We start from the raw sequence: 25,029 nt of genomic DNA on the forward strand, positions 1-25,029 counted from the left end.
CTGTTTTCATATGCTTCAAAGCTGTGTCAAAGTTTTGCTGCTTAAGGGTACTTCTTTATTCTATTGGCTCTTGGGTACTGAGATGACAGGTCCTCTGTACTAGGTGCAGGCTTTTTCAAGTCATAGCCTTCAGCAAAACATCAAATTACCAAATACAGGGTAACATACTTCTACACAAATGCCTTTCCAGTAGATATATTATACCATATATATTAAATACTTTAGTGTTACACGGTACATTTTATGTGCAATAGAAAGTGATGGTTTGAGGTAGCCTTAGGGGTACTTTTTTCCACAAGCAGAAAAAGCTAGTGTATACCGTATCAAGTATGGTTTTTACAGGACTTTCTGCCCGAAGGCCTTTGTAAATAAGTAATGATCAACAGATTGGCTGTGGGTTTTTGAAAAGCATGCCTGTGTCAGTTTGCATGATGGGGGAAGATTTTCAAAGTGGAGCCTGCTTTCATTGCCTGCTGAAGAGGGACTGAGGGAGAGTAGTCGTCCTGAGCCTGAGCTGTCTGCTCAGTAGCACATCAGAATTGCTAAATACGGGTCGAGCAGCAAGCGGAGAACTTGCTAGGCTTCCGGATCCAGACATTGTTTTCTTCTTTCTTGCTGCTAAATTTATTCACCAGCCCTGTCTTGGCACCCTCAGCCTTCCCCTAGATCCAATGGTCTACTTGTCTTACCCTTCATCTGCATTGTCTTAACTTTGTTTCAAGGTGCTAAATAAGAGAAAACTAATAGAATCTGAAGAAAACAGTTTAGCTTTGTGTACAATGGCCAGGCACCATTCAGCTATTTCATAAAGAAAAGGGGGCTATCTTATCTGCATTTTTCTATACTTTCAAATTTCCAAAGTGACAATTACTTGCTTTCCTGCCCAGAAATATTCAGTGTATCAACTAAAAGTACACAAGAAGTAAATCAGTTAAAACGCTGTCATATCTGCAGCTAATATTTAACTTTGCAGTGTCTTTCCTAAATTTACATTAAGAGCTTGTTTTCAAAGGCAGCTTCACCCGTACCCTCCCACAGAAACAGCTGGCAGACTGTTTCCTCAGCTGTGGTCCTCAGTTTATAGGAGGCCTGGAGAACAGGAAAACTAATAGAGCTTATAGAGGAAATAGTATGTGGAAATTTAATTTTTAAATTGTAATCCGGGCTGCAACTACAGAATCAGTTTCTAAGCAGCCTTATATTTAAGATAACGTTAATGCTGCATAGATTTTAGATTTCCATAGAGCTGGAACAAATCAGGGAAGAAGGTATAATGTCATGAGCTGCAGCTTTTGGATTCCTGCTATCATTTGAGCAGAACAGAGGACAGAATCAGTATCATAGGCATTCCCTGGGAGATTGTGACAAGAGATCTGCCTATTTAGACCTGGTCAGAAGGTGGGTGTCTTTGAGATTCACTCACACATAAATAGAAATCTCTATGATTAAACCTGATGCTGATAGCTGGAATAAAGGCATCTTTTCAATCCCATCTTTTGATACTGTTTTCTCTAAATGACAATAAGTTACTAACTGGAAAACAAAAAAATAGTAGCTATACAAATATGCTCTGCATGCATCACGTGTAGTTTAGATTCACATTTGGAAAGTTACCGTTCTAATTCCTGCATCGCATCGAATGAGATCACACTGATGTGACACTGAAAAAATCCAGTGATCAATCAGGAACAATAAATGAAAATTAACTAGAAAAATATTGAGCCACTCTGCACTGTCATGATTACTTTCTACCTGTTTTTTCTCAGCAGAAGGCTGCCCCATTAAATACACACTTCAAATATAAGTTAAACTTTATCAGGAAAAACAAATAATACTTCTGTGAAGATGTAAACAGAAGGGCGTCCTATTACAATAAGATATAAAACTAAAATGAAAGCAGAAAGAAAAGAAAGTCATGAGAAATAATCACATATCAAGTTTCCTTATTCATGAGATAGAGAGGAAAGTGAGACCATTTGATGCTTCTGGTGTCAGGAAGTGAAATCAAATCACGTGTTCATCATCTGACAGTCAAAGGTTTTGATTAGTGTTATTCATGAATAGCCACATTACACATGAGGAGACTATGTTGCCTGAGTATCAACTAGCAAAGCTAGTTAAAAAAAAAAGTGTCATTTTCAATTCTAGAGTAACCAATAAAATGTGAAAAGCCCTGGGTTTAAATCAAAAAAGCTCCTTAAAAGGATTGTTGCTGGGGCTCAAGTCCTCACTTAATGCTTTGGTGGCTGCTACTGCATGAGTGGAATACACTGAGTTGAAGGAAATGTCAGCCCAGCTGAATCAAACTACCTCTTAATGCAAGAACAAATAGTATATGACAGGGCCCAAGGGGCCTGAAGAGCAAACAAATAGTTTGTCCCTGTCCACTCTGAATGTAGTGGTGTAGTTGACATAGGCCTCTAGACAAGTAGCATACTCAGCAAAGGGTCATTATCATTAGTGTCCCTGATCACATAAGAACCAGGCATCAGAGGACACTGGGTTTTCAGTGTGATGCCAAGGAGAATTTTGTAAGCCTGAGGATTTTCCTTTATCAAAGATCCAAAATAATTCTCAACCAAACCATAAACTGGTTCAGAGTCCAGCTAAGTAACACAGAAAAAGTGAGATTTTGGCATACGTTTATGGAGATATTATGAGATTATTTGTCCAACGGTGAGGAGGAAACCTTCTGTCTGTTTTCTTGAAGTTGGCTATAATATTCTAAGTATGTGAACAATGACTGTGCACATTCATCTCCTCATCTGCCTCCCCAGTGCCATACACTAGCATGTATACATGGCAGTGCCACTCAGTCCGTGCCACTGTAGTGCTGCTCTTCCTCTTGCTGAAAAAGTTAGCTTTCCAAAGGAAGTGAAAAAAGCTGTGAGAGGTCTAGAGGGGGAACATTTCTCAAGCAAAAACTGTTAAAATGAGTTTAATCTGATCATTTTCTGAGTCTACCCTAAACCAGATAAGGTTTGAATAGGTAAAATTCACTGATTAGCCATAATAACTGTTTCTATCTATGACCTCAATGCTTGGAAATTTTCATACTGTGCTCTAAATTTATATCCTTTGTTAAGGCTTTACTAAGGCTAACTTTATGCAGTGATAACATGAAATGATAACTAAACTGTGACAAAGCAGACATTTAATAGCACAGTTCACCTCTTGGTTGTTTTATGAGTTCACTTCTACCAATACAAACATCAGGAATAGTTCAGTAATCCCTCTGTTATCTTAAACCTCTTTTAACAAGTTTATAGAGTCAAAGTTTTGGGTGGTAGGGAGTAGTATATATTAACCCTCTGTAGAAACATTGGTAGTTGCATTGCAAACCAAGAGAATAAGAACACTCTCAAATTGAAATGTGAAATCTTCTGCAAATATTTTTGAGATGAGAGGGTAGTGTCAAGATTAAGAAAGCAGAATTTTCCAGTGGAAAAATCAACAAGGCCTTTTATGAAGTTCAGAATAAAAGGAGACCTACTCAGATCAAAGCAAAGGAAAGAAAAAGCTCTTCAGCTTTATACAAGGTTTAAAGAAAATAAATGAATTTTTGTAATGCTGGTTTGCAACAGAGATAGTTTTTGTCATAAGGTCTAAAGAGTACACTTCATTTAAGTAGGAAAAAACACTTCTATGTCTTATAATGCCACTTAACTGTGAATTTATATTTTACAAATAAGAAATTAGTTTTTCAGGTTCTTTCTCCTACCACTCAACAATTGCTACTTCTGCCGCTTAAGCAGATGTAAATGGAAAATTTTAAAAACAGATGATGCATTGGCTTTGTGCCTTGTCTCCTTTTTGTTGAATTTCCTAGATAAAAGTCTGAAAATTAAGTATTTTGTTACTTTCTTACATAAAGAGATCATACTTCAGAAGCATAATCTGGGCATGTCCTGAGGTATCAAGATACGTTAATGAGCAAAATTCTTTCAGTAAGCAGCCCTATATCAACATCCTTGGTAGTCTTGATAAATTAATGTGAACTCATCCATAGTTCTTTTGAGGATAAAAAAATGAGCAAAGAAAACACACAAAAAAACTGTTTTGGTATTTAAGTGGAGGGAAGAAGAAATAGAGAGGAAGGAGGATTGTGTCAACCCATATGCTGACACTGTGTATAATCCCTGTATTAGGTACATTATTATTCTTTGCCAATTTAGGGAAGGAGTAAGGCAGAGTAATGTTGAAGCCAGTATTAGTACAGATTCTGTATATGACAATGAAAGCATTTAATGGTAAAACTCCAGGTTTTCTTTCTCTAGTTGCATTCAGTTTTCTTCTTAAAGGGTCTTGCATCTGTACACTGAATCCTTACAAACTTCATTGCTGATTAACCTGTGAAAGTAAAGATCAGTAGGAGTGTCATTAGTATGATACACGTAGGCAACAAATTCTCATTACAAACTAATGCCTTTCACACAGACTGCAGAGGGTCACAGGTAATGGCTAATGGTAGCCGACAAATGTTGGGTGTATTAGTCACAAAACATTTGCTGAATTCCATCAGAATGTCGTGACAACCTTCACAGCTAGTCCCAGTGAGCTGCAGGAGTCGGTGAAGTTTGCCTGTGACAAGCCGTCACTCTATCTTGGTTCAGCTTTATAGCACCAGTCAAAGCAGTCAGAGAAGATTGAAGTGACAGAGGCCCACTGAGTAAATATTGAAACATGCAGCACATCATGAAATATTCAGCCAGGGTGTAAAAGCTCTAAATGCTTTTTCAATTATTAGCACCTGCACTGGCTGCATACATCTAACAACATGTTAATTGCCACAATTTGTTAGGATAGTTGTAGGAGAAATTTCAAAGGCATGAAACATTCTCTAGCGTGCCTTCAGTCGTGTCTTCAGCAAACCATGTCCTTCCTTCTAAAATTATGTGTGTGCTTGCACTCACAAACACACACCCACATTCACACACAAAATCAGTTAGGAAAACTCAAAAGTCCACGGGCCATATGCAAGGTGAGTTTCAAGACCCTGAATTTCAAGTAACAGACTGTTTACTGTCTTTTCGTGTGCAAAATCCGGACATGGTTTATCTGCATGAGAAGGGTAAAACTGCAGACTTTTACAGGAACATGAAAAAGAGAGGATGTGTTGCTCTTGGAGATGTTTTTTTGCCACTGATTTTATAAAAGGGTAGAACAAAAAAGAGTAAAGTCATTTTTTTAATGATGTGAAAAGACTACAAGTTTTCAAAAAAAACATCAGGGTCTGTACTGGTCCTGTGGAATTCTAGTTCCTAGCTCCCAAAATACAGAAGAATTCCACTGGAGATCTGTGAATGTGTATTGCTCTCATGTACAATTGCACGTAAGTGATAGCTGCAGGGTTAAGACAAGGTGACAAAGGATATGCTTACAATTGTCAGTCTTTCCAATTCTGTCCTTCTGTTATTACTCAGAAGATCCAGACTCAAAAACTGCAAGTTTGTACTAGTTACACCGCAAGGAATGCAGTATTCCTTAAAATGTAATGTTAGCTTCCTCGTAGCAGGTTTCCTGGAGATGGGATTTATGGTTTTGCTGTTGTCTTCCAGTCAAGCCTTTGGGGGTTGCTACTGTAGCATGGCTTTTGTTATCTCTCTCAAGTTTAATTTATTATAAGTGATGTAACATGCTTTTCAAAAATTGAAAAGATTGTATTTTGCTCTCCATTTTAAGTCATGCGTATATAGTATCCACCATGAGAACCAGAGAAGTTATATTTAAACTGAGATTATGAATGAGAGGAATTCAACTTTTTTTTCTCTTTTCCCACAAGCTTATATTTTCCTAGCTGGAATGACCAGATGCTTTGCAAGGCAATGCAAGCATCAAGTCAAAACAAACATTGTGTGAATTTTTCAAGCTTTTTTCAAGCCATCAAGATATCTTAGTATCTCTGGAGAACATGTCTGCAGCAAATGCAATTCTTCCAGAATAACCAGCCAGTGCAGCTCAAGCAGAGTTTGACAGGGCCATCTTCAAGGGTGAGGCACATAGAAAGGCTCTAGAAACACCTAGTCACTGATTTGGCTGTAAGGACAACTGTAATGCTTTGTGAAATTTGGATTTTAATGGCAAGAAGGTGTTCAAACCCGTTAGGCAGATTTGACAGCACTGGCCTCTGTGTCTGTCTTAATTAACTTTGCATATTTGTGAAACAGGTTTTCATCATCACATTTATGATAGTGTATATATATCTGTAGTAGTAATAGTGTGGTATTAACGTAGCGATTCATAAAAAGAGCAGGAATTAAAACACAAACAAACAAGTTTGGAGATCATTTTTGTTTTTAAATATTCTCTGTCATCTGAGGAAAAAGTTTAAGCTTAGTAATAAACAATTTTCAACCTCTGAAGACATCTCCAGTGATTGCTTTATTGAGAATAGAAAATTACTGACTAAAGATAAGAAAATATTAGCGTAACTCAGGTGATTCAAATTTAATAAGTACAATTATATACAAAAAAACAGAGATCCTGTAACATAGTGACACTAGTGTTATCACAGTGTCCTTCTCAGGCAGTATTTCATTCCCTTACAACAAAAGTAGTACAATAGAATCTATTTACATACTTTCCTGCTGCATGTCCCTTCCTGCTTGCTGCTTTTAAGAGTCCCACTTGCAGTACTCCAAGAAGTGAAAATAGAGGATCCAGATAGTTATCTTGCAAATAAGTAACACGTATAAGAAATAAAAATAAAAAAAATGAATACCTAAAACATCAATAGAAACTTATATACAATTATTCATACCCTTCACTCGTTCCATAGCACTAAACTCTAATGTAACAAGAAAACAAAATATCCAAGTAAAATTCTAATTTATTTTTGGCACAAATTACTTTGAATATTCCCTTAATAGTATGCAAAGCCCTTATCTAACAACTACAATAGACTTAGAGCACTCACACTAAAACTTGTTTCAGACCTCAAGACAGCAGAACATCATGTCAGATATCTGTTATCACCTTTCAATTTGTATCCTTTTTGTAAAAAGATTAGAGTATTATTAGGTACTCATTTCTGTTAAAGCTTTAGCTGATCTGTTTTGTCTCAGAGCAGACAGGGCACACTGATTAGGAAATAAGAATGTAGCATTTTTTAGATTAGTTTAATGTAGTTTAACTGATGAACAGAAGAGAAGAGGAAAAATTGGAATATTTGATTAGTGAACTTTGCTTTTATTTCAGTACTGCTCTAGGAAAGGCTGGTGGAGAACTGTCTTGTGAAAGTGTGGGGAAAAAATAAAAAGGAAAACCATCTCACAGCTGATGCTCTTGATGCTTTCTCCACCTTTTGACCAAGATTCTTCTTTAGAAACAGAGACAGACATGGAAAACATTCAATAATATAGATAGATAAACACACATACATCCATATATAAAATAACTATATAAAATGACTATGAAATTACACAAATTAATCACCTAAAAGAAATTAGAAAATATGCCTTTCTTAAGCCGTACAAGTTTAACTGCCATAAGCATGATAACTTATTAGACAGTATTCAGTGTAATTTAACCTATACTGTGAACAGCATTCAAAGTTTGCTGTAGTGGACAATGGAAAAGTAAGTGTCTTACCACAGCCTGCTGGCTCAAATGCTTGAAAAGCAGGAAACTTGCCAGTTTTGAGAGTTCAACCAATATGGACTTTTCTTTAAAAGGCTGCAGAAAAGAAACTCCTTTAAAATTTGTCTGCCTGCCTCTGATTATTTAATACATTCCTATATTGCAAATATTTTATTCTTTGAAATGTACCAGTTCTTTATTAGAATATTTCTAGCATTCACTACAGAAACATTAGGACTGTAGTTCTGCCGAACTCAGGTCTGTTCCTTGCTTAGTTTTAAGATTTCAGGGTTCCTTTTTTCCTGTGCCTTGCAAACAAGGTCCTCATTTAATGCTGCTACTTAATGATGTCACGGAGGGATCTTCACTATAATCTAAGAGTTCTTGCGTCACTTGCTTCTTAGTCTAATGTCTGATTCTTAGCATATAAATAAACGATTCTCTCTTGTATGTGTCTGTGCTTAAGTGTAGCTATGTCGCTGGAAAGCAAGTTTATAAAAATATTGATTTCCTTCTTCTTTGAAAACACTTTTGCTTTCAAATCTTTTGGAAACCAAACCAAACAAACAAACTTCACAACAGTTAGGAGGTTATCACAGATACAATTGTCAGAGAAAAATGGACATTGTTGTTTGGTATTATAATCATGTATTCCAGATGTGGGCATTTGTTAGTCAGTCTGCTCTAAAATGACATACTGCTGAATCTTTAAAGGGCTTCAGTTTGGGAAAGCAAAATATGATTGGGCAAATTGCTAAAATATTTAAAGTGCAGCCTGTTAAAGCTTTTACTGTGAAGAGCATCACGTCAGAAGTTGTATGTGGTAAAAGCAAGTAATTGGCTTTCCATACTTATGCCAGTCAGTCAGCATGGGGCTGTGTTCCTATCCCTTCTACTTCATTGCAGATGCTAATAGCAACTCTGATATTTATTTTTGAGAGGTGGGACTGGAAAAAAAAACTTTCATGGACATGATGGTGTCAAAAAGCCCTGTTTAAAACCAAATGGTTATTGGTGTAGAAAGGATATAGAAAATATTTCAAACTGCACTTCATATTTAAACCTTAAACATTTTTTGCTTTTAGCTTTTGTTTTAAGGTACCTACATAGGAAGCATGTTAAAGTGTAAATTCATTTCATTTTTTACTTTTTTCCTTCTGTACATTGCTCCTGGGATATCTTTCCATCCATAATTCATAATATTTTCCACTTATGTTGTCCTCAACTTGTTTTTCCCCAGGCATGACCCCTTGTTAATTCCTGGCAATGAACAGATTGACAATATGGATGCCAATGTGAAAAAATATGACTCTACAGGAATGTTTCATTGGTGTCCAGCCAAGGATATTGAAAAGGTCATTTTGGTAGGTATTGACGAGAAGAGGTTATTTGAACTGATAAAACTGATATTTAATCGATTAATTTGTAAACTGTGCTATCATACTGAAAACAGAAACAGTGAAATTATGAAATTGAAGCTAACCGTTTCCATTAAGGAATTACTGTTATATAAACCCGTATGCCAAATATAATAATAAAAAGTGGTCTAAAATATACTTTTTTTTTTTTTCATAAGTTGAAATTTGCATATTGAGTTTAAATCCCTAGAGAATTCATGCTGGAAATATTTAAATATTTACTTACCCCATTTATCTCTTTAAGCAAGATAGTAACAATTCTAATACTGGCAGGCGTTGTTTTGCATTATCTTTTATTTACTTATATGAATTTTGCTCTCTTAAAACTTCTCTCTCAATTTCCAACATGTCAAGAAGCCCAAATAGGCCAGAGTAAGTAGTACCACTAATCTGCTTTCATAGCATGTTTTAGTGAGCCTACTTTATGTTTGTTTCGTTTGTTTAACTGAGGAAGCCATCAAACTGACTCAAGTCATTAAAAATAATTAGAAGGCCTATCACAATCTATCTTGCTCAGTGAAGGTTTGTGCCACTTGTGTTCATGTACTCATACCTAAGAGTAACAAGTAACTAACTCCAGATCTCATTCACAAAACTGATGATATTTGAAATGAACTCCCTGTTGGATCTTCAGTTTGTCGCACTTTATAAAGCTTTTCCTCAGCCTGTTCTCTTAGATTTTCCTGTACTGTGGCATGGTGCATCCAATGATGGTGACAGCCCTGGTTTATTGTAACAATCAGGGGTAAAAAGCTTGTTTCCCCTTCTCCTCAGGGGTTTCTGTAATAACCATGACATTGCTTGGAATTGCAGTATCAGTGTTTAGACAGTCAAGCAAGTCGATTCTGAATTTCAGAGGCTGAGCTGTGGGACAGAGCTAGCTGAACAATTTTAATTAGTCTGCGTTTATATGTATTCAGCAGGCAAGGAGATGCAGATCTGCTGCACAGTGTTTTGTAATAGACAGCAGTAGAAATCTGTCTTCATGTTCTGAAGGCATTTTAGCAGATGACTCAAAATGACCTTTATATGCTGTCCCACTCTGAAGAGTATTTATCTGAAAACGACATTATGGACTGCCTCACTTCTTATCTCTTGATGATATCATTTCAGTTTTTCTCCCTACTAGCTTGTGAATCTGTAATTCTGGCCAGGTTCTTTTTGTTTCGTGCATCATTGCTGCTGAAGGCACTATATACAAAATGCTTCCCTACACCTTCTCAAACTCGCAGTCTACAATTTATGCCTACATTATGATCTATGCAAATTAATATTATCCTTGGAGATCGCAAACATACAAACTAGAATATAATTTGAAGATTTCTGAGGTTGTCTTCTAAGTGATGTTTGATGATTTCTCAATCTGAAAATAATTCTTTTTTTTTTCAATATATGTGTTGACTCTACAGGTTTCCAGCATTATCAGGTAGTAATAACTCCTTTATTTTTTTTTTTTATTTTATTTTTTGCCATACATATGTACATAACTACATACAGATTAATGATTATAGAGTACCTCATTTTACATAGCATTTTTAAAGACTTGTTTTCTGGCTTCTAAAATCTCAGTAGTTCAGACCCATGTGTAGATACATGGGATGACTTACATGCTCAACTCCAGCATTCACTTCTGTGTTCACTTGTTTTAAGAGCCAAGACCACTGTTATGGTAGAAATGGACAGTCATGTTAATTGCCCAAGAGAAAATGAAAGCTCATGTATTTATTTTTTTTAACAAATTAGAAAATGACTAATTATTATGTAATGAACAATTCTGCTTCATATTTATTTTATATGTTGTCAAACTTCCACAATTCAGAAACAGGACTTGCACCATGGATAACTGAGGGGAGAAAACTGCAGTTCCCCACAGTCTTACTCATTGCCAAAACTTCTTTACAGTATGATATATGATATGAGTGGATCTGCACTTACTTGATGGAGTGCAGTAATGTTAAGATTGGCTCCAGATATGAAGATCATGGTTTCATAATGACTTTATTTAATCACCATGGTTTTTGAATTGCCTGCTCAACTGATACTGCCACTAATGAGATTAGTGCAAAAATGTAATTTTTGTCTCTGAGATGAGAAGGTAATTCTGAGCATCATTTAAATGTTCTCCATGAGTTGGTGTTTATTTTATTGTTTGTTTTTTTTCCCAGCAGCTCTGAAAGTCTGATTGGCTTGAGAAGTTACTATTAGTCACGACCTTGCACATGAGATGTTTCTTATTAAGTGGAGCTCTGTGAAATGCAATGGGCATTCACTGTAAAGCAGAACCATGCAGAGGGTTCTTAAGTTGCTTCTTGTGGTAGTAGCAGCTTGTCCTAAAATAAGTATATTCACCCTGAGAGAATAAGAAGACACACAAGATTCTTGTGATGCCATGAAGACCTACTAAGACTACTGGGCACTCGTGCTTTCATTTTCAAATTGATTGAAACAAACACTAGTGATTTGTAAGCTAGGGCATGATTTTGCATATATTTCCTATAATCCCTCTAACAGCTAAATGCACTGCAGGTCACATTTTGTTCTTAACTAAATACACAGTGCTTCTGTTATTATAACCAGTCTTAATCCACATGTGCAGCAACATATAAAGGATCAGAATTTGGTCCAGTACATCTTTCTGAACGCTGAAGGATTTGTTACCAAGAATGGAATTTTCTTCTGCTGAGCATATTTAATGAAGGATAAATAAGTATGAAAATGAACAGCTATTATCAAAATGCTTCTTTGTGCATAAACAATATTGATAGTTGTGTTTTCCATGATTTAAAACTCAGTATATGATTTAAGCTTCCCTTTGTTTCATTTCTCCCTTCTCATTTTGTTTTGTTTTTTAGACTCGAAGTGAAGCAGCGATGACAGTTTTAAGTGGGCATGTAGTCGTTTGCATATTTGGGGATGTTAAATCTGCTTTGATTGGATTAAGAAATTTAGTGATGCCATTACGAGCCAGCAACTTTCACTACCATGAACTCAAGCACATTGTGTTTGTGGGTTCACTTGAATACCTGAGAAGGGAATGGGAGACACTGCATAACTTCCCCAAGGTTTCAATCTTGCCTGTAAGTCCAAAGCCATATTATTGATATTTTGTGATTTAGGACACCAACTGGACAGATTCATATGGACTTTGATCATAGGCATTTTTTTACTTTTGTCTACTTATAGGCCTGAGGACTTAGCTTTTCCCTTTTCTGTATCTATGAAAACAGAGCCCTGTGAGACCTTATTAGAAGATATTTGCTGCAGTGTTCAGTGCTTCCTCATCCTCATTGGATGAATTTCAGCTGCTATCAAACGTATTGGCTGTGTTATGTATCAGACATTCACTGCAGTGCACTGCATGTAGTCTGTTCTGATGTGATTTCCCTCATGAAATGACAGTTGTTATTTATGAAATTATAGTTGTATTTATACTCACAAAACCTTTTAAAATATTGTTACTGTACACTACCTACATAATGTGTGTCTATATTTTTTAAAACATACTGGAGGTTGGCTAACTTTATCGGAAAATTGTCATAGCATTTCAATTCCTACCGTACCCATTCTAAAATATCCTTACCGTTTTGAAATCAAGGAAAGGTTCCTTATTGATCTTAGTAGGATAGCCACTAAAACCAGAATTCAGAGGTCCTATTTTTCCACTTCTCTATGCCAGTATCATTCTCTTGTGCACACAAAATGTAGAAACTTGAGCTCCAGTACAAAACAATGATGACCTCCACACTAGTGATCTGGTATGTTCATAACTATAAACGTCCCACAGAGATCCAGTTAGGAGGGAAGTGACACAAGAGAAATGCTTTATTCTTTATAAAGTGAGTTTGGATGCTTTTCTCAGAGTGAAAAATTATGAATTTACCAGTTCCTAATAACCACATTTCAACAATTGAAAACAAATAAATGATGGATGTAATCTGAACTGCATAATCAGGAAAACAGCAGTGGAATGGAAAGACAGCCTTCACTTTGTCATAAATTCAGACTTTGTCACTTTAAATATAGTTTTATTGTTAGTCCTTGGCTTTTTTTTTCTGGAAGTTGACCCAACAGATGTTGTTACAAGATTCTCCACTGTCACAAAAATGGTGTCAATATCAGATTTAGTCAGTTAACATCCTTCTCTTCCTGCCAATCCCTTTTAATTCCAGTCACTGTGAAGGCTAAAGAATAAGGAATCAGAATTAAATTAATAGTACTATTGGAGCAGAATGGAATCCAGCTGCTACTTCCAAACTATCTAATATGATACATTAATATATTGTGTGTTTGTAAAGTTTTTATTTGAAATTCTGAAGCAGCATTACTTATCCCAATCAGTTTGCACCCAATTTTAGACAAATTTCAGGTTAAGCAGCTTAAATGACTGATTAATTCGCATTTAAAAATACAGAATGTATAAAGGAGTTATTTACTTATACAGTAATGAAGGATGCTAAAGACCATGCAGACTTTAAGGCTTTTATTTGTTTATTTATCTATTTATTTATTTGTCCTAGCCTATTTTATTCTAAATGGTGATATTAAGTTAAAATTATCAGCATTCTTTTGTTAGATGTCTACTAAAGTTACTGAGATCATACTGGTAGAAGTTGTATGTTAAATGGAGGCCACTCAAACCCATTTCCTTATTCTCTATGCTTTTGTTCACAAAGTAAAGCTTGCTGCCAATCTCTGATAGGGATGTTGTTGCATTTCAATATATAAACATTTGTTCTGGTTTGAAACAAACAAAAACCTTGGATATTTCATATAAAGTTTATACTTAAGATATGTTTAAGTTGCTGAGTAAACTCCTTAAAAGGAAGCAAATGCCAATTTTAAATATCCTCAGGCAGACTTAGTTCTGTCCCTTTGCATAAAGTCATTAAGAGTAAGTCTTTAACTAATTACATGACTACATATTATTTTTCCCCACAGGAATCCTGCTTCTCTTGGTGCATAGTACAGATACAAAGAACAGAATTAAGGTGGCAGAAATAATCATATCTTAACTTTTGAGTGCTTTATAGTGAAACCTTATCCATTCAATGTATGCTATTTTCCACAAGGTGTTTGGCCTCAAATTATTTAAAGTAATTTGAAATAGTCATGCTGTCATCTGAAACTAAGTGGCTATTGCTGTAGAAGAATTGAGTCCTACCTTTACTTTGTACGTTTTAAATTCACTTTTGCATTCAGTATTTTGAGTGGGGTTCAGGAGATGCTCACTGTGATTGATCAGGAACTAAAAGTGTAGGATCTTGGCTCTGTTTTGTGAAAATCATTGTGTTACAAAAGGTACAGCTTAATCTCATTATTGTTAGGCTCTTTGGGTGCCAAACCATATGATGTGACACATCAGAATCTTGTTTCCATAGAAAATCATGCTGCTTTTCCTGGATCTTGCAGCCCTCGTGAAGTAGATAGGGTATTTTGTCACTAGAGGTATACAGACTGTTGGATGTAAAGGCAACTTTTATCATCAAATGAAACATAATTGGTTAAGTGTCATGTCTCTGTTGTGATAACTATGAAACCCATGGCCTACCACAATGTTTTAATTTTAAATATTGCCATTTCTAATTGAGAAGTAACAGAGGGTGATGCATTAGTTATACCCATTGTTAGCCTTGTTTCTGTTGCAAACAGTTTGATCACACAACCTTAAAGATCAATGTGTTTTCCTTCCAGAAGTACCAAAAACATGCATTGAAAAGGATTAAGATCTTTTTTTGTGTATTGCTCTAGGTTGAAAAAACAGCTTTATCTTGATTGCATTTCAGATACGTAGGACACATAGTACTTTTCTGTTTAAACATTGTGATTTGGTAGTAGATAAAAGAACATTTAAAACACACCTCTTGTTATATTCTTGTTGTATTCAGAGTGCTAGAGATTGCCACATGATAGCAACTTAAATCAAGACAATTTCAAGTCACCGATGAGATGCAGAACGCTGGCATTATTCCTCTTTCTTGTTTGTTAGTATTAGCTTGACTGAGTACTGAGACTGAACCTAAAATGCTGCCATCAGCACCAACTACCCTTTAGATTAGCACACATCTCCTATTCCCTGGCACATAGTTAGACCAGCTTAATGTCAGAGCATAAAAAAGATACTTGTTAAATAATTTCCCAAAGCTCCTTCTCAATCTTTAATTTGTTTTTCTTTTTTTTTTCCTCTCCTGCAACCTCCCCAACCCCCCCCCCACACACACCCCTCCAATCTTTTTTTTCTCTGTGCCGAAGGGTACACCATTAAGTCGGGCTGATTTAAGGGCTGTCAACATCAACCTCTGCGACATGTGCGTTATCCTGTCAGCCAATCAGAATAATATTGATGATGCTTCGCTGCAGGACAAGGAATGCATCTTGGCGTCACTCAACATCAAATCTATGCAGTTTGATGACAGCATTGGGGTCTTGCAGGCTAATTCCCAAGGTAAGGACTGCCCTATAATACTTCTCTGCAGTGCCTACAGGGGACAGGACCTGGCAGGAAGAATATCCCTCACTCAGTAATTCAAAGAGCCCTACATCAGCTTGCTTGACAGTTAAACCTGCTGATTGGTATGATGGCTTTTAAAGGGGCAGTCACGTAGTTTCTCTGCTACATCACAAAGCACATCCTGCAGAGTAAAAATGAATGAACATGAAACTGTTTCTTGTTTTTTTGCATGTTTCTTTTTCTTTTTTTAAAAGTTTTGCTTAAAAAAATTAAAAAATCATTGCGTGTTCACCATGCCCTGCTCAGTGGTTTTCTCATCAGGACAGTTGCTTTTATGTAGCCGAAGCTAATTTGTATTAAATTTGGAATACCTGCAGCCTCTGTCTAACAAGATTTCATTTTTATGTGAAGCACATTGCAGCCAAAGAGAAAAAAAGCTCAGTAACACAAGTCAAAAAGTAAAACAAAAAGAACAAGAATTTAAGATTAAATGTCTTTTTACTTTGTGCCTTCTTGCTCAAAAAGCCACTTTGAATTAACTCAAAGCTGTTTTTTTCCCATGCCTTTGACATGTATCATCCCATTTAAAAACTGAACAAAATCCTTCAGTTTTTGCTGAGAGGGTGGGACTGATTCCTTGGTAGCCAAAGGCTATTTTACACCAACTGTGCCTCTGCAAAGCAGCTGCAAAGCACTCATAAGCACCCTGGCAAAGACCATCAGTGTAAAAATAATCATCTTTCCATCCCTGAAGGGTCTTGCAGCTTATGCAACTGAAGTCCTACCTTTAATGAATGTAGTAAGTGGTACAGTAAATATTCTCTCTGGATCCAGCCCTAATTTAACTGTAGGTGAAGAAGAGGTAGTAATTTGGTCCGCAGTTTCCCTGTGAGCATGACCTCAAGATAGTTCTCCCTTAAGGAATGTGAAAGCTAAGCCTAAGTTTGGTAATTGCTCTCTCCACAATCCAATCAGGAATTAGAAATTATGAATCAAATATCAGAGACAAAGGTTTAACTTCTTATACATAGAAAGAACTTGAATACAGAAGACTTCATCAGAATCAGGAAAAAAAAAAAAAGGTGGGGGAGTGCGTTGGAATTTCATATTGGAGTTAAATTGCACCGGAAAACTAAAAATTTGAATATTTCAAAACTAGTTTAGATAGTTTTCTGGATAACAAATTTATTTAAAGAGGGAGAAAAAGGTTTTTTTCCATTTCATGCTTGTTTGAAGTTTGAACTCCAGGGCCCACAATCTAGGCAACCCCAAGTATTTTAGAATTCTCATGAAAAAATTATAAAAAGAATCTGACTTATTCCCATTATGATGACTTGTGGTCATTATTAGAAATTCACTGGAAAAATGGAACACAGCCACTCAGATTCTTTCTTTTACTGGGATATTATATGGAATTTGATATTTTTGATCTCAAAACCAAAAATTCACTACCAACTTGTTGGTTATTTTTTCGTGGGTCTTATTCTGGGAAAATATTTCAGTTCACATTAGCTTATGCAAACTTAAGTATTGCCACAGTAAACTTTTCTAGTTCTGAATGTATCATCCTCACCACTACCATCCCTTGAAAGTGTTCTGTGCTGCTTTTTTATGTGATGTCTATTTTTGATCACAGGAACACTGACAATAGAAAATCTCGGTTTGTGAAAGAACATCAGTTGACCTTTTGAGAGGGTGTTGAAAAGAGAAGAAACAAAACAGTATATGTGAGCAGTATATGTGAGAAACACAGAGCCTACATGGCAAGATTTTTGGTGAGGGAATTAACAAGGGAATTAGCCTTGATACTCCAAGCAAGAGGTCAATATAATGCTCTAGTCACTAAATGGAATCTCATAGGAATACCTTATATATAATTCTCTGAAAAAGAAAAAAAAGTGACAATCATTTAATCTGTAGGTAATTGAATGAACAAGGATCACTCAAATTTTTACCTGTGACTATTTCATTTCAGTAACAGATGATGCCGATACAAAAGATGTGCCATAAAAAGCAGGATACAGATCTATCTGATTCTCTAATAAATCCTAATAATTAGCCAGTATGAAATAGTCATACTATACAGAAATATAGTGACATATCTATAAATATTTTGTCTTCTCTTCATATGAGGAAAAAAAACCATCAAATTTTGAGATTTCATTCCCTTTTCTACAAGGGCTCACCCTTTTCACCTCCCTTAATACCAAGTCACTTCCACCTTAGTCACATAAACATTCAGAAGTAGACAACCTTTTGCATTAATGAAAGTCACCCCTTTCCAGCAAGGGAGATAGCATCACACCAAGCAACTGAAGCCATATGAAATTGGTGATAAAGGGGCTTGTAGAAGGAGCAAAGGAATGGCAAATTTTCTTGATAGGCAAAATTCTGTAACAGTAAGGCCTCTGGTTCCCAGCAGTTTTTTTTTTTTTTTTTTTTTTTTTTAACACATAATCAAGCTAAATTAACTGATGAAAGAAAGTCTACTGAATTAATCTCATTTATATCAACAAAGTATTTTCTCAATAGTTGTTCAAGGTGAACTTATTAAGGACAAAGGAGTTATCACACAGAAACAAAGATTTGGTAGTGTCTCTTCATACCATTAAAATATTCCTCAGCTTTTGGGCTGGCTTGCGTCAGTTGTCCAGACTTGTAAATATTCTGACAACATCTTTGTTCTGTCTGTCGTCTGTCTTGAATACTAACTGATCCTGTTAGTATTAGTGTTATCTACTAACCATTGGGAGTACAGTGCCTTAACCTCCTAAAGGAAACGGAATAAGTAGCTTACTTATCCTCACAATTCCAAGGCACAGAAAACAAATTCTGGACCAGAATTACTACAGACCCTGGAATACCCAGAACAGATGAGACTAAACTACTTAAGTCATCAAATCTATACTCATCGTCAGCTGTCTAGCTGGTGACACACAGCATGTATTAGAAGGAAAAGCGTACTAACTGGTGTGGAAGGATTTAGTAGATTCACCTACGTAAAGTGTACTATGTTATTCTACTCAAAAAGAGAAGAAAATCCTTCAAATTGGACTTGTGTTGTTAAAACCTCTCATGCTGAAACTATTTTAAGGGCTTTTGAAGGTTTCAAATCTGACTTGGCAACTTTTTAGACTCACTAAATGGGGGGAATGCAGAATCTGATGTCCAAAAAATGAGTTGGGAGATGTAGATTCCAAGGACAAGGCCAACGTATATCCCACTGAATCTGCAGCAAACCTTGTCATTTTCCTTAGGACATCTCAGCTTCGAAATATAAGATTTGGTAAAGTTGGATCTCTGGCTACATCTTCACAGAATGATTCATAGACTCAGATCTTTTATTTGTGATAAGTGGAGTCCTCTTTTTATCTTTCAGAAGATATTCATTGATAATCTTCCTAGCAAGGTTACATTTTTGTTGGCAGAAAGAAAAGCCAACCTCAGATACTGCAGATTTGTTCTTATTGCTTGATCCTTCCTTATTCTAATTCTGTGCCCTCAACTAGAAAATGAGATTATTTTATATAGATGTATTTTGGAGAGAAGATCAAAGAATATTAGATCCATGATAAGCATCTGTACTCCATTCCTCCAAAGCACCTGGGATTCTGGGATGGGCTCTGCCTTGGCAGTGTGTTGGGGGAGCCCCAGTAATTCTTCCCCCATTCTGTTGATCTTTCCATACTTTTTCCATCCTTTTTTCTTCAAGTATAACACTTATTGACTATTTCCATCTAGTTTTTCATATTTCCTGTACTTTCTTTCAGAGTCTTAAATTGTGGGAATTTTACTTGTTTTACTCACCAGATGAACACAAGATATTTTTCTTGAGTTGTAACTAAAAATGCTATTTGGTTTTCTTCCCAAAAGCCAGACAGTTATACTTACCAGTTTAGAGATTTATAAATACTGTACCAGAGTAGTCTCTGGGTTGTAAATTCAGATACCAAACTCAGTAATTTGCTTTTATTGGATAGTGATTTACATCTTATTTAGAGTCAGGCCTATATAATAGGAGCAGTATGTTTCATTACAAAAAACAAAAACCAAATCAAACCAAAACAATCCACCCACCTTGCTAAACAGTTAAAAAACAAATATTACGGTTTCAAACCGGTCTAAAGTATGGAAAGGAAGGACTGTATAGTAACATTTTTTTCAGTGGGCATTACAAGACAACTCACAGTACAGAAGAGTGGATGTATTTCAGCTTAGTAACAAATGCAACTATTTTATGAACCGCTTCGACTTCTGATAATTTTCCCTAGGAATGCTAGTTCAACAGGAGGGATATTTTAAGGCCTAGATTGACTGTGCTTGTAATAGATCCTCCAACAAGAGAGAAGAAAGAGAGAAAAAAAAAGAAGGGATCAACTCCTGAATAACATGTCATGGAATTTCTGCAGAAAATCCAATAAAATCAAATAAACATACACAGAATTTTAGACACTAAATTTCAAGCGTAACAGACTATGCAAGCTAAAATAAACTTGCACAAGTCTAGTTAGCCTGGTTTCTTTTTCTTAAAAGGTTTCCTTTAAAATTACTTCTAGTTTCATAATCATTTTTTGTTGGAGGACTCTTAAGCTATGACTGAGAGAACAGGAAGTGATGTTGTCACTCATAAGCCACTGAGTTTCATTAGATTATTCATTTAGATTCTTATATTATTACAAGTCTTGATGGACTTAGTCCACTAATCTGCTGCAAGAAAATTCTTATTAAAACAAATTTCAGATCTACATTTCATTGTTTTTGGAGTTAGCCATTTCTTTCTCCTCTATTAATTAATTATTCTTGATTGTTTTATCTGTGGAATGTTAGCAAAAGGAAAGAACTATAGTATTATCAGGACTTGAAGTGGGAAACAAGGGAAAGGATAAATGTCTGAAAAGCAAAGGTACTGTGTCAATTTCAGAGATAATTGTTAGAGATAATTTTTAGAGATGTTTGTTATAAGTTCAAATGTTAAAAAATTGAATTTCTGAGCTGATTATTTCTAAAGGAGGACTTTTTTGTGAATGTGGATTTTTTTTGTCTGATTTTACAGTCATAAGTTTTTCAATGAAGAATTCAAAATGCATGATTTGATCATAAATGCAGTTATATTTGCTCAGTTAGAGAATTCAGCATTTTGTTGAGCTGTTGGAGAGGGTCCAGAGGAGGGCCACAAAGATGATCAGGGGACTGGATCACCTCCCCTATGAGGACAGGTTGAAAGAGCTGGGCTTGTTCAGCCTGGAGAAAAGAAGGCTGCAGGGTGACCTCATTGCAGCATTTCAGTACCTAAAGGGAGCCTACAAAGAGGAGAGGAATCAACTCTTTGAAAGGGTGAGTGACAGCAGGACAAGGGGAAATGGTTTTAAGTTGAGGGAAGGGAGATTTAGGTTGGACGTCAGGGGGAAATTCTTTACAGAGAGAGTGGTGAGGTACTGGAACAGGCTGCCCAGAGAGGTTGTGGATGCCCCGTCCCTGGAGGTGTTCAAGGCCAGATTGGATGGGGCCCTGGGCAGCCTGGTCTAGCATTAGGTGGGGTGGTTTGTGGCCCTGCATGTGGCAGGGGGGTTGGAGATTCATGATCCTTGAGGTCCCTTCCAACCCTGGCAATTCTGTGATTCTGTGATTCTCGTGTTTCATTTGTTATACTACATAAAAAAGTAAAAATAAAGTACCTTATTTTCAAATACATCTGGATTATTGATTCATCAGGATGGATAGTTCAGCATAGGGGTTACACCTGATAAGCATATTCTTATGTTTTTCTGAATGCATCATGTATTATTGCTAGCATCAGATGTTGTAAATATTCTACTGTGTAGATAGACAAAAATAATATCTGGCTTTTTTATTATTATTGTTTTATTTGGTTGGTTGTTATTGTTTAACCAACTGAATTTTGGAATGCTTATTGTAGTTTTGTTTCATTATTTTTCAAAACCAAGACTGATCATCCCAAGTAATGAAGTTAATCATTGAAAAACTAGATAAGGGTTTCTTAATTTCCCTGCATGTGTCCTACATCATAATAACAAACTTCATAACTAATTAAAAAAAAAAAAAAAGGAAAAAAAAAGAAAATAAATCCCATATTTGAAGGTTAGGTCACTATGATAAGTAAATAACTGAGCATTACTCTCAACATGCACACAACTTCTTATCCTGCTGAACCAGATGGATCAGCTGATAACTGCTTTTTATTTCATTGTAGCATACTGGAGCTCTAGATGGAATTAAGAGCTTGTTGTCATACTCTTGATATATACAAGAATAAAATATAGCCTTTGCCCTGGCAGGTTTACAATCAGATGGTTTTCTTGTTCAAAACTTAAGTTATGTCCTTAATGTAATACCAGTTAATAAATCTCTCTGACTTCAATGAAACTATCCACCTGTGTAAAGTAAGATTATGTCTAAGTCTTTGCAAGATTCAGACAGAAATAAAATAAAGAGACTGAGTGAGAGAGAGACTGTTCTTTTAACTTTGTTTCATGGCTGTCAAAGATGTCTGTGTTAGGAGTCATTTCCTCCTTTCAAACAGGACACTACTAGCCTTCCACTCTTCACAAGAAACTCTGGAGAGAAAAGTTCCCACCTAGCACTATTTACATTTCTTCTTTTCTTCTCATAGTTGGATCCTAACATTATCTGCTGAAGCTTAAATTTGTGGAGAACAACTTCCTCATACCCTCAAAGTTCACCCAGGAACAGAGAAAAACTGTTAAGAAAGGAGATTTTTGATTCTGTTGCTTATGAACTAAAAATGTGTTAGGGAATGGCTGGAGGGACACATTTTTTTAATGCAACTTCCATGTATTTGAGAAATGGTTCTATCCTAGCCCAAATACTATCAAACTTTCACATTCCTTCTTCTCCTCTGCTTCGGGACATCTTCTGCTTCAGCCAGAGAAAGATAAAACTGGGCAAAAAGAGGTAGATAGCACAGTACATCAAGCATGTTATTTCACATTTATACTATAAATATATTTAACCATCCCATGACTGTTATAAATCCATGGTGACTCTATTTTATTATTATTTGCTGTTCAACATCTTGAAAGCAAACCTCTTATTATGAAGGTACACTATTTTGTGCATTTCTGATGCTGAGGAGTAAAAAAACTGCTCTTTTTATGAGCATTAATTATACACTAGGCAAGGAAGCAATTGCCTCTATGTTATGAAATATTAAATCAAAATGCTTCCTGTTCCCAGATGTCCCAGAGATAAATACAGCAGTATTTTGAAGCCCCACTTGGAGCTGTTTTGCCTGCAAATTTATAGTTTTGTCTCCATTTTCAGAAAACCCTGTTTTATGTGAAGTATAGCACTCTTGGTAGTTTTTAAGGAGCAAACTCCTTTGGAGTTGCCTATGTAGGCAACAACTCTTATGTAGATTGCACACAAGGGATCTGAAGTTGAAAGGCTCCTTTAAGATGACAAATGGGTTGAAAGTGTTATTGTCTTTGATTGCATGCCTTACATCATCTGTATGTAGGAATAAGAGAGCTATACTTTATCTTTAGCCATTTTATAAATATTTAAGTCCTTATAGTTGCCTAAAGATATTAAAGCATATTTTACAGTAGTTGGAATATAAATATTATATATAGCACAAGATACCAAAGTAGTTTAATGAATTCATAATTTTCTGTTCACTTTTATTGGAATGTGTTTTATGTCCCCAAACTTCCATTTAAAGAATAAGAGATCATTCTGCTCCCTGACGAGATATAAGCCAATAGTGAATGTCATCAAGATTGTTTTAAATGATGGTATAGGACTTCAATTAACAGGAGGAAGGGGAACGTGGACATTTGAATGTACTACTGCAATCTCTGTGTTTAGCTGCAAAAAGTATTTCTGAAAAAGGATTTGCTTTTTAAGTCTTTAAGAAACTTTAAGGTGTTATGCAGCTGTCTCTCTTTGTTTCTTAAATGTTCTTAATTGCAGAAGGAGATACGTGTCTAGATTTAGTTAAGCAAGATCTAGATTGCATAAATTTCTGAAATATCTGAAAATTTAAATATTAGTTTCTAAAACAGCCAATCATAATATCTTTTTATATTCAACATATAAAAAGTCTGTATTTCAAGGTCTCTTGACTACAAAGGTATATTAAGGTTATCATTGTTAATCTTGCAAATTTCCATCAAATATATTTTTAAAAAATCTTCTTTAATATTTTCACAGAGTTTCACTAGTTCTCAGTAGGAGTTCATACTGGGTAATGCTTGCTAATTACCCTCTGCGAAAGAAGACACACAATGTGGTAAATTACCTGACCCTTTGCATTTTAATGAGACAACAAGGATTTCACAAAGTGATGTTGTTTCAGTGGTTAATGGTGTCAGCAATGTTGTAATTGTAGGCAGAGGCACATTAGCTGAACAACCACATGTAGGAAGGGCTTCTCTCAACAGGCCCTTTGGAGAATAGAATAGGGTATTATCATTAAGCCTATGTCATTTGCATCCTGCTAATCACTTACTTTATTATCTTGTGTATCCATTGTCTTTCTTTAATTGCTCTTTAAATTAAAATTAAAAATAGTTCCTATGCCCATGATAGTTGTGATAGCATCCTGATTATGAAGATAACTTCAAGAAAATGGAATATATAGATAATATATTACAGGATTACAAGATAGTTTGAAAGTTATATGCCATACCAGGCAACCTCATGAGCTTAATTCTGCTGTCTTTCTTGTTTCAGTATGTATTGTTTGTTTAATAAATGGTAATTTATATGCATGAAGATTGCTTATTTTGAAGGACATACTTGAATTCATAGATCAATGTCACTGTTTTTGCATTCAGTGTGGAAGCTTCACTGAAATCCTGCAGATTTCACCGGAACTAGAAAGGTTCCAGGAGAAAGCTAGATTTTACTTCTTTGTTTATAGCAATTAAATCCTGGTGTGATAGCCATTGTAGAAGAGTGGAAGCTAACTTCTGCTAGTGAGTTGCAGAACTGCCATTTGACAGCCAGCATTAGGGCAAAACTTAATAAATAGTTGCATATTCTTCTATAACAATAGACTTGAAGTTTGACATGGTTGAATTTGAGGCAGACCAGCCTTTGCTGGCAGTCTCTAAAGCGTGGTAGTTTCAGGGTACCTACAACCTTCCAAAGCTTTTAGCATCATCAGAGATTGATATGCAGGCCATACTGAGGAACTGCTTTCATTTGAGAATCTATACCTTCTGTGTTCCTAGTACTGTATTTTTACAGCTTTTCTTTTTAAAATCTGAATAAACTGAACCCCAAAAGGGTGTGAATTTTACAAATGGTACAGCAGGATTTTTTTGTAAAAGGAAGAAGGGTAAACTTTGTTCTTGACTAGTTATTTATTTTTATTCAATAATCCCCAATATTATTATATAATTTCTGTGGTCAATTGGATACAAGAGGTAGTATAAGATATCTGTAGTGTCATCTAGTTGTGATCTTTTGCCAACGTTTCTTAGAGATGTAGGGTAGCTCCTATGAGAGTATAGTTGAGATTGAACTCCTCAAACTGATTTGAAATTTGGTTGTTATTCTGATTCAGATTTCAAACACTGTATTACTTATATAGGATTA

At 35.6% G+C, this 25,029-nt stretch overlaps 1 protein-coding gene across 8 annotated transcripts in view; it reads left to right on the top strand.

Moving 5' to 3' along the window:
• Positions 1-25,029, top strand: part of KCNMA1 (potassium calcium-activated channel subfamily M alpha 1) — a 446,296-nt gene that overhangs the window by 384,720 nt on the left and 36,547 nt on the right. For all 8 annotated transcript variants that reach the window (XM_090144990.1, XM_090144991.1, XM_090144985.1 and 5 more), the window contains 3 exons: positions 8,819-8,942; positions 11,849-12,073; positions 15,246-15,438. In XM_090144990.1, the coding sequence (XP_090001116.1) occupies positions 8,819-8,942; positions 11,849-12,073; positions 15,246-15,438 (542 nt within the window). The remainder of the gene's footprint in view (positions 1-8,818; positions 8,943-11,848; positions 12,074-15,245; positions 15,439-25,029) is intronic.

Source organism: Phasianus colchicus, chromosome 8, assembly GCF_987193195.1.
Source record: "Phasianus colchicus chromosome 8, bPhaCol1.hap1.1, whole genome shotgun sequence".
Classification (NCBI taxonomy): Eukaryota; Metazoa; Chordata; class Aves; order Galliformes; family Phasianidae; genus Phasianus; species Phasianus colchicus.